This window comes from Ovis aries, chromosome 17, assembly GCF_016772045.2.
Source record: "Ovis aries strain OAR_USU_Benz2616 breed Rambouillet chromosome 17, ARS-UI_Ramb_v3.0, whole genome shotgun sequence".
NCBI classification, from domain to species: domain Eukaryota; kingdom Metazoa; phylum Chordata; class Mammalia; order Artiodactyla; family Bovidae; genus Ovis; species Ovis aries.
In genome coordinates, this window is record NC_056070.1 from 7,255,737 (window position 1) to 7,279,403 (window position 23,667).

Here is a 23,667-nt window from a genome sequence, read left to right on the forward strand (position 1 = left end):
TTCTCCCATTATGGGCTTCCCAGGTGGCTCAGTGGTAAAGAATCTGTCTGTCAATGCAGGAGAGGTATGTTTGATCCCTAGGCTGGCAAGATACGCAGGAGGAGGACATGGCAACCCACTTCAGTTATTCTTACCTGGAAAATTCCATGGACAGAAGAGCCCGGTGGGCTAAGTCTGTAGGGTCACACAGAGTCAGACACTACTGAGTGACTGAGTTCACAAGCATACAGGCTATCACATTATATGATTGTATGTTTTTGTTTTCTCAGTTTTTCTCTTTTAATAATATAAGATATTATAGGGAACTCCTTTGTACACACATCTTTCTGCATCTGTGAAAACATGTTTATATGACAGGAGTGTAACTCCTGCTTTATATCAAAGCCTCTGCATATTAAATTTACATTTTTGATAAAACAGTTGCAATAAAGCAACAGAAGAACCCTATGGAGTGTCGGTAGACATGCCATTAGTGATAACTGTTGGGTCTAACTTTTATAGGTGGGAATTATCTAATTGCAGTTTAGCTACCCTTGCTATTTACATAAAAAGCATAATCCTAGCCTTGACCATCCTGTCTTTCCAATTCATTTTAAAGAATGGAGTTCAGAAGACTTACTTAGGAGGCCAGTGCCTTATCCATTAGGCCACTGGGGCTGCTTGGAAGACTTTTACTTAACATGTTTCAGAAGTCTACCATTTATATGAGAATCATTCTGTTGGTATTTGATAGGTGAATGGTATTATGGAAGCATTTACCAACACTGAGTCAATTGTTTATATTTTCAAGGTAATTCTTTGCATCATTTAAATATGTATGATCATTACTAATGTTCCTTGTGAATCACTATATGGAGAGGTCTGTAGTAGCACCCAAGCTAATCATCTCTTAAACCCTTGACTTCTGTTACTATAAACCAGTTAAAAAATATTTGTTTTTTACAAGATGATTTATGTGTGCATTTTTTGATGTACTCTTGCTTAACACTGATTGTGTTGTGCATAACAGTAGTTATTTCTTTTAGATTCTTTACAGTCTTATTATATAAATACTCCACTACTTTAAAAATTTCATTTTATTTTTAATGGACATTTGATAGTTGCTAGTGTTTGGCTTCCCTGGTGGCTCAGACGGTAAAACATCTGCCTGCAATGTGGGAGACCCAGATTCGATCCCTGGGTCCGGAAGATCCTCTAGAGAAGGAAATGGCAACCCACTGCAATACTCTTGCCTGGAAAATCCCATCGATGGAGGAGCCTGGTAGGCTACAGTCCAAGGGGTTGCAAAGAGTCTGACATGACTGAGCGACTAAACTAGTGTTTGGCTAAAGTTGCTATAATCATTCTTTGAAATATATTTTGTGTTTATGAGAGTCTAAGTTTCATATCCTTGTCAAATTTTGGTACTATTTTTGTAAATACAGTGATTCTGGTGAGTTGTAGTATATTTTTTTATGGTATTAGTTTGTATTTCCCTGATGATTAATAATCCTGAACACCTAAAAACCTTTTCATGAAGTTATTTGCCATTTGGAAATGTTCTGTCCATGTGTTTTGTGTAGTTTGGTACTTTTTATTGTTGTGATTATTGCCTTTTCTTTCAGATGTAATTTCCTTGTTTACTATAAGTATTCTAAATATCATACTTGATATTTGGTGAAGTATGTAATACTAAATATAAATACTCTTCCTTTCTTCAGTTTGCCTTTTAATTCTCTTAACGCTGGCTTTGTTGCTGTTTTTTGGTCGCTCAGTCATGGCCGACTCTGTGACCCCATGGACTGCAGCCTGCCAGGCTTCCCTGTCCTTCACCACCTCCTGGAGCTTGCTCAAACTCGTGTCCATTGAGTCAGTGATGCCATCCAACCATTTCATCCTCTGTCGTCCCCTTCTCCTCCTGCCTTCAGATTTTCTGGCATCAGGGACTTTTCTAATGAGTTGGCTCTTTGCATCAGGTGGCCAAAGTATTGGCGCTTCAGCATCAGTCCTTCCAGTGAATATTCAGGACTGATTTCCTTTAGGATTGACTGGTTTGATCTCCTTGCAGTCCAAGGGACTCTCCAACTCAACAGTTCCAAAGCATCAATTCTTCAGTGCTCAGCTTCATTTATGGTCCAACTCCCACATGCATATGTGACTATCGGAAAAAAACAAAGCTTTCACTATATGGACATTTGTCGGCAAAGCAATATGCTGTCTAGGTTGGTCATAGCTTTCCTTCCAAGGAGCAAGCATCTTTTAATTTCATGGCTTTAGTCACCATCTGCAGTGATTTTGGAGCCCAAGAACATAAAGATTTTTGGTGAAGTAGAAAAGATTAGCTTTTCCAGGAAGGGGACAGAGTAAGCACCTGCCCTGGAAAATGGCATGTCCACACCTGGGAGGAACTGGGGAGGGATTTCATAGCAATAGTCAAGGTTGAGGCTTGGTTCAGTGGTTCAAGGCTAAGATTAGGGTTTGTGCAGGGCCTTCACTCCTTTCATTTGGTCTCAGGTAATCTTTTGATGTGCTTCTCTGGTTCCTTTAATCTGGCCTCAGTTGGTCTTCTCTGGAATAAAGAATCCTGACATCATCCAGTTGTTGGAGATTTTGGTTTTATGAAGAGCTCAGAGATACTGTTAATGTGTCTCTTGCTTTATTGACTATGCCAAAGCCTTTGACTGTGTGGATCACAATAAACTGTGGAAAATTCTGAAAGAGATGGGAATACCAGACCACCTGACCTGCCTCTTGAGAAACCTGTATGCAGGTCAGGAAGCAACAGTTGGAACTGGACATGGAACAACAGACTGGTTCCAAATAGGAAAAGGAGTACCTCAAGGCTGTATATTGTCATCCTGCTTATTTAACCTCTATGCAGAGTACATCATGAGAAATGCTGGACTGGAAGAAGCACAAGCTGGAATCAAGACTGCTGGGAGAAATATCAATAACTTCAGATATGCAGATGACACCACCCATATGGCAGAAAGTAAAGAGGAACTAAAAGCCTCTTGATAAAAGTGAAAGAAGAGAGTGAAAAAGTGGGCTTAAAGCTCAGCATTCAGAGAACTAAGATCATGGCATCCGGTCCCATCACTTCATGGCAAATAGATGGGGAAACAGTGGAAACAGTGTCAGACTTTACTTTGCGGGGGTGGGGGGGGGGGAGCTCCAAAATCACTGCAGATGGTGACTGCAGCCATGAAATTAAAAGACGCTTACTCTTTGGAAGGAAAATTATGACCAGCCTAGAGAGGATATTCAAAAGCAGAGACATTACTTTGTCAACAAAGGTCTGTCTAGTCAAGGCTATGGTTTTTCCTGTGGTCATGTATGGATGTGAGAGTTGGACTGTGAAGAAGGCTGAGCACCAAAGAATTGATGCTTTTGAACTGTGTTGTTGGAGAAGACTCTTGAGAGTCCCTTGGACTGCAAGGAGATCCACCCAGTCCATCCTATAGGAGATCAGTCCTGGGTGTTCATTGGAAGGACTGATGCTGAAGCTGAAACTCCAATACTTTGGCCACTTGATGCTAAGAGTTGACTCATTGGAAAAGACCCTGATGCTAGGAGGGATTGGAGAAGGGGATGACAGAGGATGAGATGGCTGGATGGTATCACCGACTCGATGGACGTGAGTTTGAGTGAACTCCGGGAGTTGGTGATGGACAGGGAGGCCTGGCGTGCTGCAGTTCATGAGGTCACAACTGAACAAACAATAGTGAACTGAAATAAGGGGAACCAGGACCTTGCCTGAAGCCTACACTATTGTTTCTTGGCTGTCTTATCTCTGCATCTCCTCCCTTCCCTGATTAGCAGCCATTTGAATCTGCTGTTTGGGACTCAGGGGGTCAGGGAGTGTAGAGTCTGTTCCCTCCAAAGAACTTGGACAGGGAAAGGTTTTCATACCCAGGATCTCCGCAGGGCCCTGCTTGGTTTCACCCTGAAACTTTAGTATTTTGATTATTTGTAAGTTGGCTTTCATTCTTTTGGTGTTGTCTGTTACTGGTGATTTTAAAAAATTAAGGAGTATTGTTGATTTTCAATGTTATATTAATTTCTTTTGTAAAGCAAAGTAATTCAGTTATACATATACATTTATTTACTCTTTAAATTCTCTTCTCATATAGGTCATTACAGAGTATTGAGTAGAGTTCCCTTTGCTATATATTAGTCATCGCTAGTTATTATTTTACCTATAGTAGTTGTATATTTCAACACTATGTTATTGGTGATTGAATGTTGGAAATTGTGTTTAATGTTGCAGAAATTGTATTTGACAGTCCTTAAATGATGATATCTTCCCCTGGGAGGATTTCCTTTTGATTTTTTATTAGTAGTTAGATTGTATGTCCTTAGTCATATATGACTTTTTGCACTAGGCTCCTCTGTCTTTGGAATTTCCCAGGTAAGAATAAGGGTGTGCTTTGCCATTTCCTCTTCCAGGAATATTCCTGACCTGGGGACTGAAGCTGCGTCTTCTGTGTTTCTTTGCGTTGGCAGGCGTTTTCTTTACCACTGAGCCACCTGGGAAGCCCAGCAGTTAGATTAGGTGCTGATTATATTAAGAGTGGGGCTTCCCAAGGAGCTCAAGGGGTAAAGAATTTACCTGCAATGCTGGAGACCTGTCTTCAATCCTTAGGTCAGGAAGATCTCTGGAGAAGGGAATAGCAACCCACTCCAGTGTTCTTTCCTAGAGAATCTCATGGACAGAGGAACCTGTTAGGCTACAGTCTATGGGGTCGCAAAGAGTTGGACACAACTGAGTTACTAACTGGAGAAGGCAATGGCACCTCACTCCAGTACTCTTGCCTGGAAAATCCCATGGGCGGAGGAGCCTGGTAGGGTACAGTCCATGGGGTCACTAAGAGTTGGACACAACTGAGCGACTTCCCTTTCACTTTTCACTTTCATGCATTGGAGAAGGAAATGGCAACCCACTCCAGTATTCTTGCCTGCAGAATCCTAGGGACGGTGGAGCCTGGTGGGCTGCCGTCTATGGGGTCGCACAGAGTCGGACACGACTGAAGTGACTTAGCGGCAGCAGCAGTGACTAACACACATATATTAAGACCGAGCTGATTCAAAGCTCGAATTTTTAAAATCTCTGTTAGAGTTTGCCCTATTTACAGTTAGCCTGCCCGTAGCTTGGAGCCCTCCTAGGTCTTCTGAAAACCTGGGTCTACTACGGGAATAGTCCCCTTCTACTGTGAGTCTGTGACCTACCCTGAGTCTGTTACATCTTTCTTTTTGTTGGTGTTGTTCCCTTCTCATTCTATGAGATTCTGAGAATTTTCTGCAGTGTTTTGGCTGCCAGTTACTCCACACGCACATCACCATGGTGCTGATTGGGGGTCTGTTGTATTGTTTAGCGGAACTGGTCTATTGTCTGTTCCCTGCAGAATAGTTCTGCTCCTTCTGTAAACCTGGGTAAACTGCTAGGATCCCTCCACCTTGAAAGGTTGTAAAATTCCGTTTTTATTTCCCTAGTGCTTTAAAACTTATAACAGCTGTATTTAGCTTCTCTGTTCCCACATGTGAATAGCAAATGTGTCAATAGGAAAAGTCATGCTGAACATCTCTTGGGTCCTGGCTCCTTAAATCTTGGCTACCTTGGAAGCTCTCCAGTACCTTAAAAGAGTAAAACATAAATTTAATCTAGCATTTTCAGTTGCTTTTGTTGGATAGTTAGTTTGATAAAAGCTAATCTGCTGTTGCCCGAAAGATCACTCTTTGCTGTTATGTTTTTCTTTTGTTTAGTGTGAAATAATCCTTCATTTGTTATGATGCCAGAAAAGGAGTGTTCATGTTCTTCCCTCTCCTAAGTAACAAACACACCACCTCTGAGCAATGGAAAGTCATATGTCATGTGGATGCCTTTATTCATGTGACAATGTTTATCTCTTCATAGGTTGCTCAGCCAAACAATGAAGGATCATCTAGTAAGAGTAGCAAATGAAGCTGAATTCATCCTGAGCAGGCAGCGGGCAGAGGATATTCACAGACACGCGGAATTTGAGGTAGGTTATACCTATGAGTGATCTGAGGAAGTTACCTTTGTAAAACGTTAATCATAGGCAACTGTGTAGGTAACATTGCAGCATGGTCTTAACAATCATGTGCCGTCAAACAATTAAAAGTCAATTTGTGAGAGTATCATGGTGGATTCTGGAAAGATAGTGTAAGACTCTGTAGTCTTGGCCAGTAAATTAGTGAACCGCTCTTGCTCTCCTGTATGCAAAGCAGAGCTGGTTTACTGGAAATGAAAACTCGTATGTTAGATGAAATCTTTGAGGTTTCTAGAGAGAAGCTGAACAGAGGCATGACGTTTTTTACCCTTGAGGATGCTGCAGAGGAGATGAAGGCACATACAGCTTTCTTCCCGGCTTCTGACGGGGATCAAGCGACAGAGCCATCCTGGGACCAGTCCTTGTCTCAGCCCTCGCTCCTGAATTCATAGAGAGAATTAATGGTGTCATAACTATATAAGTGACAAAAATTCACACCTAAGGTGAACTAGAAAATTTGCCAGGAACATTTGCTAAGAATTGGGGGGGAAAAGCTACATCTGGGGGTTGTTTCTAACATATTAAGAACAGATAATTCAAATGTTGCTGGTGTTTTTCTGATACATTAGAAATAATGAAAACTTCTTCAGGTTCATTTCATATACCTATCATTACATAAGAAAAGACACTGGAAAAATAAAACTCCATAAGACCAATTTTACTTAAGAACATGGGCACAAAATCCTAACATAATCCAACAATGTAATGAAAGAGCTATACAACTGACTCTTGAACAAACAGGTTTCAACTTTGTGGGTCTACTTATCTGCTGATATTTTTCCGTAGTCAGTACTAGAGTACCACACAGTCTGCAGTTAGAGGAAACTACAGATGTGGAGGAACCTTGGATATGGAAGGTAAATTGTATTTATCTCCATGTAGTTTAAGGGTCAGCTGTAAAGTGTGAACGCTTAGAATTTATTCATGGACTCCAAAGGTGGTTTGGATAATATTAAGATATCTACCTATAGAATAAATCAACCAATTAAAAATCAGAAAACCATATGAAAATATCAATAAAAGTAGAAAAAAGCGTATTATACATTTTAGTATCAGCCCTGATGAAACTGTGGGAAAAATGTTTATTAGAAAACAATGTAAATATAATGACCATTTGTTGTTGTTTAGTCACCCAGTCATGTCCAATTCTTTGCAACCCCATGGACCTGACATGCTAGACCTCCCTGTCCCTCACCATCTCCGGACGTTTGCCCAAGTTGATGGCCATTGTGTCCGTGATGCCATCCAGACATATCATCCTCTGACGCCCTCTTCTTCTGCCCTCAGTCTTTCCCAGCATCAGGGTCTTTTCCAGAGAGTTGGCTGTTCGCATCAGGTGACCAAAATTCTGGAGCTTCAGCTTCAGTCTTTCTAATGAGTACTGAGGGTTGATTTCCCTTAAGATTGACTGGTTTGATCTCCTTGTTGTCCAGGGGAGTTTCAGGAGTCTTCACCAGCACCACAGTTCTAAAGCATCTGTTCTTTGGCATTCTGCCTTCTTTATGGTCCAGCTCCCACAACTGTACGTGACCATTGGGAACACCATAGGCTTGACTATATGGGTCTTTTTGCAGAGTAATGTCTCTGCTTTTCCACACATTGTCTAGGTTTATTGTGGTTTTCCTGCCAAGATCAATTGTCTTCTGATCTCATGGCTGCAGTCACCATCCGCAGTGATTTTAGAGCTCAGGAAGAGGAGATCTGCTACTGCTTCCACCTTTTCCCCTTTATGTGCCACGAAGGGATGGGGCCAGGTGCCATGATCTTAGTTTTTTATTATCTAGTTTTAAGCCGGCTTTTTCACTCTCCTCCTTCACCCTCGTCAAGAGTCTCTTTTGTCCCGCTTCGCTTTCTGTCATTGGAGTCGTATCATCTGCATATCTGAGGTTGTTGATGCTTCTCCCGCCTATCTTGATGCCAGCTTGTAACTCGCCCATCCTGGCATTTCTCGTGATGTGCTCAGGGTATAGGTGAAACGAACAGGGTGACAGCAGATAGCCCTGTCTTACTCCTTTCTCAGTCTTGATCCAGTCAGTTGTTCCATACAGGGTTCTAACTGTTGCCTCTTGGCCCACATATAGGTTTCTTCGGAGACAGGTAAGATGGTCTGGTATTCTCATCTCTGTAAGAGCTTTCCACAGTTTGTTATGATCCACACAGTCAAAGACTTTAGTGTAGTCAATGAAACAGAGGTAGATGTTTTCCTGGAATTCCCTTGCTTTCACTATGATCCAGTGAATGTTGGCAGTTTGATCTCTGGTTCCTCTTCCTTTTCTAAACCTAGCTTAGACATCTGGAAGTTCTTGGTTCCCATAATGCTGAAGCCTAGCATTCAAGATTTTAAGCATGACGTTACTAGCGTGGGAGATGAGCGCAGTTGTCCAGTGGGTAGAACATTCTTTAGTTCTACCCTTCTTGGGAATTGGGATGAGTCCTGAGGCCAGTGTTGGGTCTTCCATACTTGCTGTCGTATTTAATGTAACGCCTTGATGGCATCATCCTTTAGGGTTTTGAAAAGCTCTACTGGAATTCCATTGCATCCATTAGCTTTATTATCAGCAGTGCTTCCTAAGGCTCACTTAACTTTGAGCTCCAGAATGTCTGGGTGACTGACCACACCATCATAGTAATCTGGTTCACTAAGATCTTTTTTGTATAGTTCTTCTTTGTACAGTCTTCTTGATCTCTTTGGTGTCTTCTCGGTCTCTACCATTTCTGTCCTTTATTGTGCCCATCTTTGAGCAAAATGTTCCCTTGATATTTCCAATTTCCTGAAGCGATCTCTAGTTCTTCCCTTCTGTTGTTCCTCCTGGTTTTACACATTGTTCATTGAAGAAGGCCTTCTTGTGTCTCCTCCTTATTCTTTGGAGCTCTGCATTTAGTTGGATGTACCTTTCCCTCTCTCCCTTGCCTTTCACTTTTCTTCTTTCTTCAGCTATTTGTACAGCCTCTTCAGATAACCACTTTGCCTTCTTGCTTTTTTTTCCTTTGGGATGGTTTTGTTTGCTGCCATTTACTAAATATCATTTGAAATTTTTAAAGCTGTTTCTATTAAAATCAGGAAAAAAAGTGATTGATACCTTCTATTAACAATATTTAACAAAAACTTCTTGATATTCTTACAAGTGCAAGATACTGTTAATATGAATGTTAGATAAGGAAGAAATAGCACTTTCAGGTCACTAATGCTATGAGCTAGAAAAAACCTAAGGGATTCTGAACACTTTCCCACCAGAATTAAGTGGGACTTCATTAATATTATTGGATATAAAATAAATATGCAAAAAATTAATAGATTATCTTTTTATCTTTATCTAGATTATCAGTAGCCAGTTAAGAATCGAAATATAGTTTGTATACAGTTAAAAATACTATTTTGGGTTGAATTTATAGCTCAGATGGTAAAGCGTCTGTCTACAATGCGGGAGACCTGGGTTCAAGCCCTGGGTTGGGAAGATCCCCTGGAGAGGGAAATGGCAATCCATTCCAGTACTGTTGCCTGGAAAATCCCACGGACAGAGGAGCCTGGTAGGCTACAGTCTATGAGGTCGCAGAGTTGGACACGACTGAGCGACTTCACTTCACTCTCTAAAAAATAAACAGATGGTTATTTGTCACAAAAATATAAAATCTCGTTGATACAAAACAAAATATAAACTACTGGAGATTCATTCCACACTGGGTAGTAAATCTTACTGTGTGTGAGGGTTTGAGACATACAGTGACAGAGATGTAGAATCCTTGTTTTATTTTGAAATAATTTGAGATTTACAGGAGAGCTATGAGTAGTACAAGAACCACTCTTCACCATTCTAAATTCTGCAGTGTTTTAAATTTCACCATATTTGCTTCTGTCTTCTTTTTCTTAATTTGAGGATAAGTTGAAGCCATAATAAACTTTTACTTGTAATTACTTAAGTGAGAATTTCCTGTGCCCATCCTTTGTTGTCATCTTGTACACTTATCAAATCAGAAAAATAACAGTTACAATGCTATTATTTAAATATAGACATTATTCATATTTCCCCAAATGTCTTCATAATGTTTTTATAATATAAAGAGAAGATATTATTGCCAAAATTTTTTTCAAATTAATATGTAAATTCAGTAAAGTAACATTAGTATATCATTCCATTAGAACCATAAAGTATTTAGAATTTAAATTTTCCTTAAAAGATATCTAGCTATCAAAAACTTCCCCATAATATATTTGGATATATAAATATCCAGTTAATATGGGAAAAAATGCATGAATATATTGTTGAGATTATGAAATAAGAATGTTGAGGATGTACTTGACTTCCCAGATAAACAATACTATAAAAATAATATATACAAAAAATGTTTCAAATGGAGTAAAGATATATAAGATGAAAGATGACCTAGTTAATATTTTAGAAAAATATTTGGAAAACTATAGAAGTGGAACATTAGCATATGCAAGAATTCTGTAACCAAGACAGGTCACTTTAGAAAGAATAGAAGTAAATGTTTATTACTGCATTTAATATTAAGCTGAGGAAACTTGCAGTCAGTCATGTGGGAGGACATGATGAAACATGGAAAGACTGATAAATCAACCTTTGCTACCTTAATTGTTGTTGTTGTTTAGTTTCTGAGTTGTGTCCAACTATTTTACTACTCTGTGGAGACTGTAGTCTGCCAGACTCCTCTTGAGATTTCCTAGGCAGGGATGTTGGAGTGGGTTGCTGTTTGCTTCCCCAGGGGATCTTCTCAACCCAGGGATTGAACCCGCGTCTCCTGCATTGGCGGGCGGATCTTTACCACTGAACCACCTGGGAAGCCCTATTGTCTTAATAATTCTTATGAAGTGATAAGTGAAAAGTTGACCCAATAGGCACATATTCAGAGGATATGAATAGAGATTTCACAGAAGAATGTAAGTTATCAGGAACTTATAAAATGATAATCAGATCATTGTATGTTTACACAAACATTCAAGAAAATGTAAATGAGATTAATCATGATATCACTTCTCTGGTCTCTGACTGAGAGAAAGTAAGAGTCATAGCTAGTACTGTTGAAGAAGATAGGGTTGATGAGATGGGCAGTGGGATTCTTTCATTTTTGCAGTGGAAATGTACAGTTTTAGTATTATGGTAGGGCAATATGGTCATATATTTTTTAGTAATAGTTGTATGGACACACGTACACACAAACACCCCCATTTACGCAGTAACTCTATTCTATAAATATATCTGTAAGAAAAAAGGTAATAGTATGTAAGCGTAGATATATAAGGCTGCTTATTATAGCATTGTATGTAAATTTAACAAAATTAAAACAGTGGAAAAACAGAAGGAAGTTTCTTTACCAAAAGAATCATCATTTTCTCAGTGAACAGGCTATTAATAAATTATAAAAGGATGAATCGGTTGATGGCGTTTTTTTTTTTAATAAGAGCTTCATTTATAACTTGTTTAAAATTGCATATTTCAGTTCATAATCTGCTATGAAAGCTGAAGACTTGAGTTCTCTCATACTTCATTTTATTTCTCAACTTTTAATTTTTGAAGTTACATTCTATTTTTAATATTGTCTTACTTTTGTAACACTCATGTATTGTAACCACAGTTCTGATAATACTTTAGTATTTATAATATATTTACGTGAATTCACTACCCTACCCCCTCTTTTATTAAGCATAATTTCTTAGTTTCCCTCAGGTTCCTTCTTTTGGCTCAAGTCTTAATTGCTGGGTTTTATCGCCTCCCCTCCCCCTAACAAAGGTTCATGTGTGCTGTAAACTTAAAATTCTTTCCTGTTTAAGAATGTTTGCCAGCTGTCCTTATGTATGAATGACATCCTGATGAATTGAATATTCTTGGCAAACTTTATAGACTTTGCTTCATTGTCTTTGGATTTGAGTATTGCTTTCAGAGAAGTTTGAGGATAGTCTGATATTTGTCCCATTGATGATTTGCTTGTTTTCTGTTTCTGATTTTTTTTATTTGTTAAGGGAGTTTGTTTCTTAACAAGAATATGACTCAGTATTGAGCCTTATTTATCAAAAGTTCCTGGAACATAGTCTTTTGTTATAATCTGCAAATTCAGAGTTTTCATTTAGTTCTTAGAAATTTCTATAAATTAAAATTTGAAATATCTTCTGCCTTTTATTTTCCTTTTCTTAGTGACACAGTCTATGTTAGATATGACTGTCTTTCATATCTGTTAGTTATTTCTGAATTGCTTTACTTCCTTTGATCTCTTGCCATGAGGATGGTTTTAATATTTTATTTTGTCTTTTTGTAGTTTTTAATGATTATTTTGTTCTTCATTTCATTTATTTAAACCTCCAGCCTCTCTATCTTTTTCCACTTATTTCATTTTGACTTTTATCTTTTTTTTAGTTACATTTTTACGTTTTCTAAAAAAAAATCATGAGAAATTTCCTTTCATTTTTTGATATATATTCTTCTATGGCTCTTTATCTTTTGTATAGAATCTTCTAGTTTTATTTAAATATTTTATTTCTTTTTTATTTGTTCATTGATTGGTGATTTATGTATACTACTGTTTATATAGTATTTATACAGCTACTGTTTGGCTTAGATAGATCGTCTTAGTGACTTCTTCCTTTCACCTCCCTGTCTGTAAAGCTGTTTTTTCCCCTACCTGAGCTATTGTTTGATTTTTGAAATTTGATTTTTAACTAGTTTTGTTTGCCTATCATGAAGAGAGGGAGAAAGACCATTGATATAGGTGAGGAGGCCTTCTTGGCTCATCTAAGTTTTACTTTCTCATATAAGATTTTAATAATTTTCTACAACATTCATTTCATCTTTTTAGAAACATGGAGAAGTCTTATCAGAGAGAAATGTGCTTCGGCTTTGAATCATTATCCATCAGTTCAGAGGGTACTCTGGAGTCTGCTTCTGCCCTGGGAAGTCAGACTGTATTTTTACTTTCTCGTTTCACCAATTTTTGCACAGTAGGCTTTTTCTAGCATCTTCAGTTAGAATAAGCAAGAGATAATGATACCTACTCAACTTATGGTTCTTCATATATGAAGACATTAAGAAAAATTCTTAGAATGTTGTCAGTTGACCAGTATTACTTTGGACGCATGAGGACGTGGTTAACTAAGAATTGAGCTTATTGCAGCCTTAGTTCTATAATTTCAGTATGTTTGGTTTTCCAATGGCCACCAATTTTTTAATGTTTAGTGGTTTACATTATGTTTCTTTTGTTACTGGTTATTTCTGTTAGGTTTTTTTTTTTCACCCAGTAGTTTTGCTTTTGATAATTCTTCAGGATTTGAAGGAAGAAAAAACTTTTAAAATTGCCATTTCAGCCTACCGTCCTAATCTGGAACATCTTCCTTATTGTCCTTTCTTGGTTATAGACAAGTTCCTTTGTAACTCTGGGTTGAAATTGCAGTTCATTATTTTTATTTGAAGTTTTAGTGGTCATGGTGGTGGCATATGTCTGTTTATTTGTTTGAAGATGAGAGAATGAGGAAGAAGAAAACATGTGAAATTGAAAGATGAAATATACTTCTAAAATATTGTGTAATACAAGAAACTGAGTTGATTTCACCCAAACACTAAATACAGTAGCAATTTAGATGAGCGATAATGGTGGTAACTTCATGCGGTATTTCGTGAATCCTTATGTTATGTCAGGAACATGATGCTTTGTAAGTTTTAACTAATTTAATCTGTACAATAAACCTCCAAGGTGATTTTGTTATGATCTCTAATTTTATAAATGATAAAACAGCATAAAGAAGAAATAACCCAGAATTACAACTGGCATCCAAATCTGGGCAGTTTTTGTGTTAATCACTAACCTATATATTTGTTTCCCATTTTATTAGACTTTGATAGAATGTATGAATAATTTTTAATCCTGGCACAGACAACAGCTTTATTCTAGGCTAATTTAGTCTAGTGAAATTTTTCATAATCTTTTATCATCTTGCTATGTGATTTATACTATTTATAGAAATATTCTAAAATCTAAATAAAAACAAGTATTTCCAAACTGATTTTATTGTTATATAAATTATTAGTGGAGAAAACATATTTGTTCGACCGGGTCATATGAGAGTAAGTTTTAAGACAGCAAACATAGTTTTAGTATTTTCTAGTCTTTTATGTTCATAGAAAAGAATTCTCTTTGAGTTTATACCACAAAACCGCAATTGATTAAGGCGTATTCATATTTAACATATTTCTAACTGTATTGCTCTTGAATCTTAAATAATACTTTAGAAGATGAAGCATATATTTTCCTGGACAGCTTGTATTCTAAAGGTTATCTATATTCAGCCTTGAATTCATGCTATATATCTTTAATAATATTTTTGAACTTTATCTACTGCTAGTTACTTCCTCCTGCAGAAAAAGAGATGTCATGTATTTAACATACCATTTATGGTTATAAAATAGCTGACTTGTTCCATTTATTATCAGGGGATTGATGACACTGTAGATCTGAAATGCACATCTCTTTAGTTCATTGCATGATTATTGTTGGAGTGGGATATCCTTGGCATCTTCAGCTTTTGATTTATGTGGGAGTTCCATGAATGTCATGACTTCATTGATTAGGTGTACATCTTACTTTATAATCTTACAGCTGTAAACAGAATGTTTATTTAAAAAATTATGTTGTGTAAAACATTGTACCCTGTTTTGTAAGTATAGTATATGTCTGGGTGCACACAATTCATGACAATATTTTTATTTAATTGTCTATCAAATTTTAGTTTATTGAAACTACTGTTATATATCTGTAAACATGTGATCAAGATTATCATTTAACAGCTTAATTTTTATCATTTAATAGCTTAAATCTATGTAGGTTAAATTTCACTTCAGTAAGAGTTTCTTAATGGCCTTTTAGCTGATGTTGCTTTGAATTTCATCTATTATACAGTAGAACTCAATTCTTGTTAGCTTCAATAGAATGGCAAGCTAGCTTAGTTGAAGTAATAAAATGTCCTTTATGAAATAAAGAGCATTAAAATCACTTGATTAATTTTTAATGTAGCAATCTATGTATTTTTAAATTATTTTTTAATTGAAGGATAATTGGTTTACAGAATTTTGTTGTTTTCTGTCAACATGTATTTTTTTTTTTTTAGCTGAAGGATTCAAATATTTTTTCACATTAGGAAACAAAATATTTTTTAATAAAATAGTGAACTTTTTTTTTGCTAGTTTAAATACTTTCACATTTTTTAAAATATTAGTAAACCATTCTGTGATACCACTGAAGTCATCTAAGCTGTTAACAAGTATAAAAAAATTCTTTATATCCATCCTTTGAGCTAAATATTGTTACCATCACTGTCCTGGCTTTATAAGTGATGGGAAGGTTAAATGATTTGTTCTAGGTCCTGTAGGTAATATGCAGTGAAGCCAGAGTTTGAGCCCAAGTGGTCTGACACACAGAGGTCACTCTGCTTGTTCTGTGACTCCTGTGCCGTCATCTGCGAAGCGGTTTCACACACGTTTTCTCATTTTAGCACCACAACAGATCTGTGAAAGTATGCAAGATAGATTGAGAGAATGTGATTTGGCCTTGGTCACATAGCTCAAAAACTGATAATTTTGAGCCAGAACTCAGGTCTCCTAACAACCACCCAGTGTAGTCTCTGTCGCGTATCCTTTGTCATGATATAATGAAGTATTTTTTGCTGTAGAGAAAATATATCATTCAACATGTGTTTGACAGTTCTGAAGGAGTGTGAAGGAAATTAAGAAATATAATATTAGAGGTCTAAAACTGTGAATTTTAGGGTTATGATAAATTATTCAGTTGACCTCTTTGATACTTGCATTTTTGTGATTGATGGTCATTTGCTTTCCTCTTGTTATAATAAGTGTCTATTTTCTTCATTATGGAAATGATACATACATGTTTATTATAGAAAGTTTAGAAAAATAAGGAAAAATATAAATAAAAGACATTCATTGTTTATCATTTATGATTTATCTCTATTGTTTTTCTCTTCACTTTCACTCGAAATAATCATAGGATTTAAAGAAGTGGCAAGAGTAGTACAAAGGTCCCATGTAGCCTACTGTCATTTAAATGCACATGTATTCATTCACTAAAAGTACCCACTTAACAAATTAGAATCAACAGGATGCTTTTAAAGGAGAAACTACAAATATGTCGTTTCATTTTTCATAGATAAATGCATAGTGCGTGTAGTTTCGCACCTTAGTGTGTGTGGGGGGCGTCCCTTGTGGCTCAGACGATAAAGAATGTGCCTGCAACGTGTGTGTGTGTGTGTGTGGTCAATGGCCAGTATATGTTGAGAGTCCTCATTTTTTGTTGTTGTATATAGTAATCCACTATATTTTGTATGTTTCTAATAATATATTATCAGAGTGCCAGACTTCCTTTATTAGACTTTTACGTTATTTCCATTCTTGTAGTAGTATGAGAAGTGCTGCAGTTTATAATTTTCTGCTCTGTGTTTTGTTGTTATATTTTTCTGTAGATGACTACTGATTTTTCTATTTTACTTTTGTCATTACCTTTAAGATTATTATATATTTTTATTACAAAATCTATAGAAGATATACTGTATATTAATAACTTTTACAGATTTTCTTATATCAATAAACCCTACCAGGTTGAGGATTTTTAAAAAACATAAGCAAGTCTGACTGTTTAAGGATTGTTATAATTATTCAGTATTTATAAGTGATGTTGGTTTTCCTTTTGTTACATGCTATTGTCATAAACTATCTGTATAATAGTTCTTTTTTGGTTTGTTTTCCAAAGAGCTAAGTCTTAGACTTATTGATTGGTTGAGTTAAATTGCTTTCTAATTCAGGTACATCTTTGGTAACTTTTTTTTCCTTCCCTTACATTCTTCTTTTTCTTGTTTATTTGAAAGCACAGTTTTATTCCTTTTAAAGTAATGAGAACAAGCAGGATGTTAGTATTATTCTGAGGACAGCTGTGGCCCCATCCTGTTGTTTCTTACATGACATGCTCATTTTTCTTAGTTTCTTAATTGGTATCCTTTTGATCTGGTAGTTATTTAGTATTGAAAGGATTTGTCCCTTATTTTTTGTTCACATTAAAAATTTTTTATTCTATTGCATTATGAGCAGATAGTTATGATATGTAGAATTTCTAACTTTGGAATTTATTGAGGATTTCTAATTGGCCTAATTTGATATTAAACTTACATTTACAGGCTTTTTGTTCATTTTAAAAATACCAGCCTAAAATGCCTGACACTTTGATCATAGTAAAATTCCCCTTGGGAATATAAACTAAGCTGTTTTGCTAGATGTTCAGTAAGACGTGATTAGTTCTATGAAAATTAAATGTGAAAATTGTACAGGGTTCAAGTAGCAGAACACAAAACAATGAATTTTTGAAATTTATGAAGGGGATAATTTTCTGAAGGGGAGTTTCAATACATCAGTCAATCTCATTGGAATATATTTATAAATTCATCACTGTAGACATAGTATGAACAAAATAACAAATATTAAAACTGGAAATTGGAAAAAATTTAGGTGAATTATGTTATTTGTATTTAAATATATAAAACTAAAAATTTTGATAACGTGAAGAGTCTGTTAAGTGAGGAAAAGATGGAGACTAGAAAGAGAATCTCACTTGTCAGTAATTTAAAAGTGCAAATATTAGTGATAAAACTATTAACATTCTTTATACCTGGTATGCTAGTAATGTCATTCATAGCGTATATTCGTGGTATATATATAAAGCTACACCTTTGTATTCTTAAGTACAATTTGCTGACATAATGAATTGATATGGCTTCAAATAGAGGAGTGCTAACAGTGCAAATGTTTTTGTTTTAACTGATGATTATCTTTGATTGTTCCTTGTTTTCAGCACCATATATTAGACCATATGCTAATAGTCTAGCTTTATAAGTTTGCAACATTTTAATTTGAGCACGAAAAATTGCTTTTAAAAGTAGACAGCGATTTAAAAGTTATCTCTTTTTTTGAAATTCACATGGAATTGCAATTATTCACAGAATAATAATGGTAGTGGCACTAGAATAGACACGTATAACAGAAGAATAGCATTTAGAATCCAAAATAAATTTGTACCTATAGGCCAGTTGAGTTTTGACAAGCGTAACAAGAAATTCATGAGGAAAGAAAAGTCTCTTCGACAAATTGTGTAAATACAACTGGATATCTACATGCAAAAGAATAAAGTTGATCTTTATCTCATACAGATTAACTCAAAATGTATCAGTGATCTAAATGTAAGATCAAAACCATAAACTCTTAGAAGATAATATAATGGTAAATCTTCATGACTTTGTATGTGGAAATGGGTTCTTAGAAATGACACCAAAAGCACATGCCTTCTCTGAAAGGCTTTAATTCCCATACTCCAAATAAATTATTTCATGCATTCTTTTTCCCTCTCCTCAAAACCAAATGCCCTACTCTAACTGTATTGTCAGCTGCCCTGAACTCATATTTCTTGCAAAAGTAGATTGTATTAGAGTGGAATGAATGCTGAATCTGTCCATCACCAAGCTAATCGATATCTTCTGTGTGTTAATTCCCTCCTACCAGTGAAAGTGAAAGTGTTAGTCACTTAGTGGTTCCTGACTCTTTGTGATGCCACCAGGAAGGCCCAGTGTTTCATGAATTCTGCTTTTATTTATTTGTTCATTTCCGGTGGCTGTAGGTCTCTGTTGCCGAGCGAGCTTTCCCTCTTGCGGTGCGCGACCCTCTCACTGCAGTGCTGCTCTGCCCTGGCGGTGGCCGCCCTTGCTGCAGGGCACAGGCTCGGTTGCCTTGTGGCATGCAAATTCTCCCTGGACCGGGATGGAACCCATGTCCCTGCGTTGGCAGGCAGATTCTTAACCTGGGACCACCAGCGATCCCAGAGACCCACATTTTTCAGGGACAAATCTGGCTGTATTTTGAAGCCCTTCCTCATCCTACTTATCAAGAATTTGCTTATCTCATTTATCTTTTCTCATAATCATTCTTCCTTTTCTCCTGGGAAAGCACAGGAATGTTATAATATAACCCATCTTTACATAAACTAAAAACAAATTCAGAACCTTCTCCTCACTCTTCTACCTCTTATTTTTCTTTTATTCGAGTAGTCAGTCTTTACATTAGTTTTCAACATATACTCTTTCCTCGGAATTTCTTTGTGGCATTTTGGCTTCATGGCAATCAGGCTTCTACCATCACTTTTGAAACTTCTTGGAATTACCAATGACTTCAGTGTAATCAAAACTAGTATTTGGCTCTCTTTGTTTTTATTTTAGTAGGCCTAATCTCAATATGTAATGCTGTTGCCTGCTGTCTCTTGACTTATTCTCAGTAGTTTTCTAGCTTCTTTTTTCTGCATAGCCTTTAAATATGGAAGTTCCTTGGAACTTTATCCTCAGCCTTTTCCTATGTGTCTGTGTCCCACTGCTCAGTAATGTAAACTGTCTTCATAATTCTTAAATACTACCTTTAGTCTGGTAGTTTTGAAATTTCTGTCTTTGGTTCACCTTACTTTTCTGAGTGCCAGGCTTATTTATTTAATGTTATTTTATAGATCCACTTAGAATGTTCACAAACATCATGGTACTCTATAGTCTGAATTCTACAAGCTTCAGCTCTGGATTAAAATAGCCAAGGTTTTGATATGAACTCTAATAGTATTTTTACCTTTGTCATTTCTTAGTTCTTGAGTCCCTCATTTGTAAAGTGAAGATTATAGTAGTTATGAGAATTAAATGAGATCCATGTACAACATTGACAACGATGTCTAGCATGTAGTAAACACTCAATTATATGTGAGCTTCTATCTTTTATTATATTGTATTTAATATGTTTTTAAAAAGACTTGATCTTCCTTTCCTACCAGCCTACCAAAGCAGAAAGCTAAGAGTCAACCTTGACCTCTTTTTTTCCCCTTGCTGTAAATGCAAACATCCTGGCCATTCAGGCTTTATAATTTCTCTTGAAACTATGTGCTTGTGGGATTTCTCTCACCTTAGTTCAGATTACCGTCTTTCATCTGCGTGACAGCAGCAGCCTCCTGTTTTTAACCGTACTCCATGCTCATGTGTTTTCTGCATATCAGTGTGAATGACCCTAAAACCTGTGCTGGCTAATGTCATCTCCTGCCTTACATAACACTTCAGTGGTTCTCTGTCTATGTTTGAAAGAAGTCCAAAGCGCTTGGCATAGCTTTTGTGGCCCTGCATGACCTTCTCGCTCTCCGGCCATCTATCCCACTCCTCTCCCCTGTTATTTTGCATTGCTGTTGCTGCTTAGTCACTAAGTTGTGTGTGTCTTTGTAACCCCTGGGCTGTAGCCTGCCAGGCTCCTCTGTCCCTGGGATTCCCAGGCAAGAGTGCTGAAGTTCATTGCCATTTCTTCCTCCAGGGGATCTTCCTGACCCAGGGATTGAACCCGTGTCTCTTGCATTGGCAGGTGGATTCTCTACTGCTGAGCCATTAGTCATACTACTCTTCTAACTAATTTAGCTCTTCTAACATGCCTCTCTCTTGCTTTTGTTAGTCTCTGTACATTCATTTGCTTAAGAGGTATTTGTTGAGCATTTACTGTGTACAGGGCACTGTTCTGGTCTTTAGGAAATTACTTGCTTTTGAGGGAGGACAGATTACAAACAGTAAAATTAAGGTATTGATTCTAAAGATAGACTGTAGAAAGTGCTCTGGAGGAAAACAAAGTAATCTTATGTGGCCGTTAAATAGGATGATAGGAAGGCTTTGGCTGAAAAGACATCTTAAAGGAGGTGAAGGAGTTAAGGGGTTTGGAGAGGGCACGTGGTACAAGGCAGTTTTATGCCTGGAACATTTAAAGGATAATAAGAAAAAGCTAGCATTTTGGATTGGATGAGTAAATGAGCAAATAGGAGGAAATGAGATTAAAGAGTAGATGCTGGACTAGATCATGGAAGACATTATAACCCATTGCAATGACTTTGACTCTCAATAGTTGGGAAGCTCTTGAAGGGTAATGTGACAATCTGAGTAAAATTTTAAGTACATCATTCTGGGTGCTGCTTTAGGAAGAGACTGAAGGGAGGCAAGGGCCTACACAGGAAGACCAGTTACTGTGGTGAATAAGGTAAGAAATGATGGCTTGGGGTAAGCCAGTGGCAGTAGAAGTGGTGAGAATTGCTTGGATTTTAACCTGTTTTGTTGTAAAGCTGACAGGATATGCAGATGGATTTATTTTGAAAGAGTGAAGGGCATGAAGGCTGACTGGAAGGTTTTGGTTTGAGCAACTATTTAATAGGAGAATGGAATTGCTTAAGCGGTAAGACTTTAGAAGGATCAGGGTAGGGCAGTGAGGAAAAGTCATGAGCCCAGTTTTGAACGTGTTACAATTGAAATGTCTGTGTGCCATTCCAGTGGAGATGTTCATTAGACAGTTGGGTGTGTAAGCATTAAATTCCTTTGAGGAATGTAGGCTCAGAATACAAATTTTCGAGTCTCCACTGTAACTGCTGGCATTTAACACCATAATCAGCATGAGATCCCAGGTGATTCAGTAGCAACAGAAAGTTGTACTTCCTGTTGGTAGATAGAAAGCCAGAAATTGGTGCTTCTAGAAATCTAGTTTTTAAAGTTTTGCAAAGAACAAGGAACGTCAAAGGACTGTCTTAGCAGAGTGTGCTCTTTTTTCTGGGTTTTGTGTCTAAGTTCTAATCTTTACCTTCCCCTTTCTCAGTCATCTCTTCAGAGGCCTTCTGTGACTTTCCTACCAAAGTTGGTAACTCTTCCCTGATGCAGGGTATTCTCTATCCTCCCACTTTCCTTTAAAGTTGACTTCGTAATGAATAACTTAAAGGATACTTCCTTATTTACATATCATGTCTCGTAGTATGAAGTTGAAATCATGCCTGTCTTTTGTGCCTTTGTAATTTTAAATTTTTTGTAAAAGGTACATAATCGATGTTCAGTAAATATTTGTTTAATGGAGCAAAGGACCGTATCCTTGGCAATTCTTTTAGATTTAAGAGCATGAAATTAAATTTTTAATTTAGCATTTGCTTCTTTACCTTGTTGGAGTTCATACGTTAGTAACTAATATTTGTTGAGTGTTCATTGTATGTCAGTAAGCATTATAGTATGCTTGTTGATTCTCTATAGAATCTTAATTTGACATTTGAGTTTAGTATGAACATGAGTATTTCTTCCCCTAGATAATATTTGACAGGATTGGAAATCTCTAGACATTATAGTTGAATTTTACATAAGGAGATCATTTACTATAAAAACTAATAAACTTGCCCTGAAAGGAACTATCAAAACTGTAACAGATTTTTAGTCTTTTATTACAATGAAGGTAAACATTTTGAATTCAAGCAAATATTCTCAGTAACAGTAAGTAGCTTGTTCTAGATTCTTTGCTACGGAAAGAGTTTTTTGCTCCTAATTCCTATCACTTAACATAATACTTGGTATATTGATTGATTGTTTATAGAATTAAAGATGTCTGCTTTACATTGTAATATGAACGTGCTTTTTCTTTTGCTTTCTGTATGAAAGAGACAGTTTATTTGGGAGTGAGATAAAAAGTAGGGAACTCATGTGTATTTCCTAAATTACATCCTACCATATCAATGAGTAATTTAATCCATCTAATTCTTTGTTCCGTTTCTTTTTTTTTCTTATACTGCTGATCAGTGCAGAAGGCATATTTTTCATTTATTTTCATTGTTTATCCTCCTGTTAGCTGATACAGTTTATCCTCTTGTTAACTAAAAATTTAAAGTGAATACAGGTAATGAAAATGAATAAGAAGGAAGTCTTGTAGAGAATATGCATGCTTCTAAATAATGAGACATTTATTTTAGCTTGATGTGATTCATGACTTGTAATATTAACTATTTTTGAAATCTTATTTATTAATATGGCATTTTATATAATATTTTCCTATATTTAAATCTATGCTTCTTTTATACATTATGAACTATAAAGTTTAAATTGTTTTATAGAGACAGTGATAGTCTGATCATAATAATAATGATAAACATTTAAATGGTGCTTACCAACTGCCCATCTGTTAGATTGCTTTGTATGGCTTACTCGGTTTACTTTTGGAATGTGAAATTGTTTTAAAGAGGAAGCCATTGCTTTTAGGCCCACTGTAGAGAATTAGGAAGCTGAGGCTAGAGAGGCATAGTAATTTCCCAAAGTTACACAGTTCACATGGGAGTTAGAATTTGGATATGAATCCTGGTTTCTTTCTTTCTTTCTTTCTTTTTTTTTTTCTAATTTTGTACTGACAATTCAATTATGTCTATTTTGTCTTATTTTTGTATTTATCTTACATGGTCAAATTGAAATAAAATATTTGTAAATTAAAAGTTAGAATGAAAAAGCAAAAATACAGGATGCTGAAAGATGAACTCCCCAGGTTGGTAGGTGTCCAACATGCTATGGGGAAGAGTGGAGAAATAGTTCCAGAAAGAATGAATAGGCCGAGCCAAAGCTGAAAAAAGGCGCAGTTGTGGATGTGACTGGTGATGGAAGTAAAGTCTGATGCTGTAAAGGACAATATTGCATAGGAACTTGGAATGTTAGTTCCATGAATCCAGGTAAATTGGAAGTCATCAGACAGGAAATAGCAAGTGTGAACAT

At 36.4% G+C, this 23,667-nt stretch overlaps 1 protein-coding gene across 10 annotated transcripts in view; it reads left to right on the forward strand.

Annotated features, from left to right (window-relative positions):
• Positions 1-23,667, forward strand: part of LRBA (LPS responsive beige-like anchor protein) — a 749,961-nt gene that overhangs the window by 289,107 nt on the left and 437,187 nt on the right. For all 10 annotated transcript variants that reach the window (XM_015101368.4, XM_060400971.1, XM_060400970.1 and 7 more), the window contains exon 36: positions 5,894-6,002. In XM_015101368.4, coding sequence (XP_014956854.3) covers positions 5,894-6,002 — 109 coding nt within the window. The remainder of the gene's footprint in view (positions 1-5,893; positions 6,003-23,667) is intronic.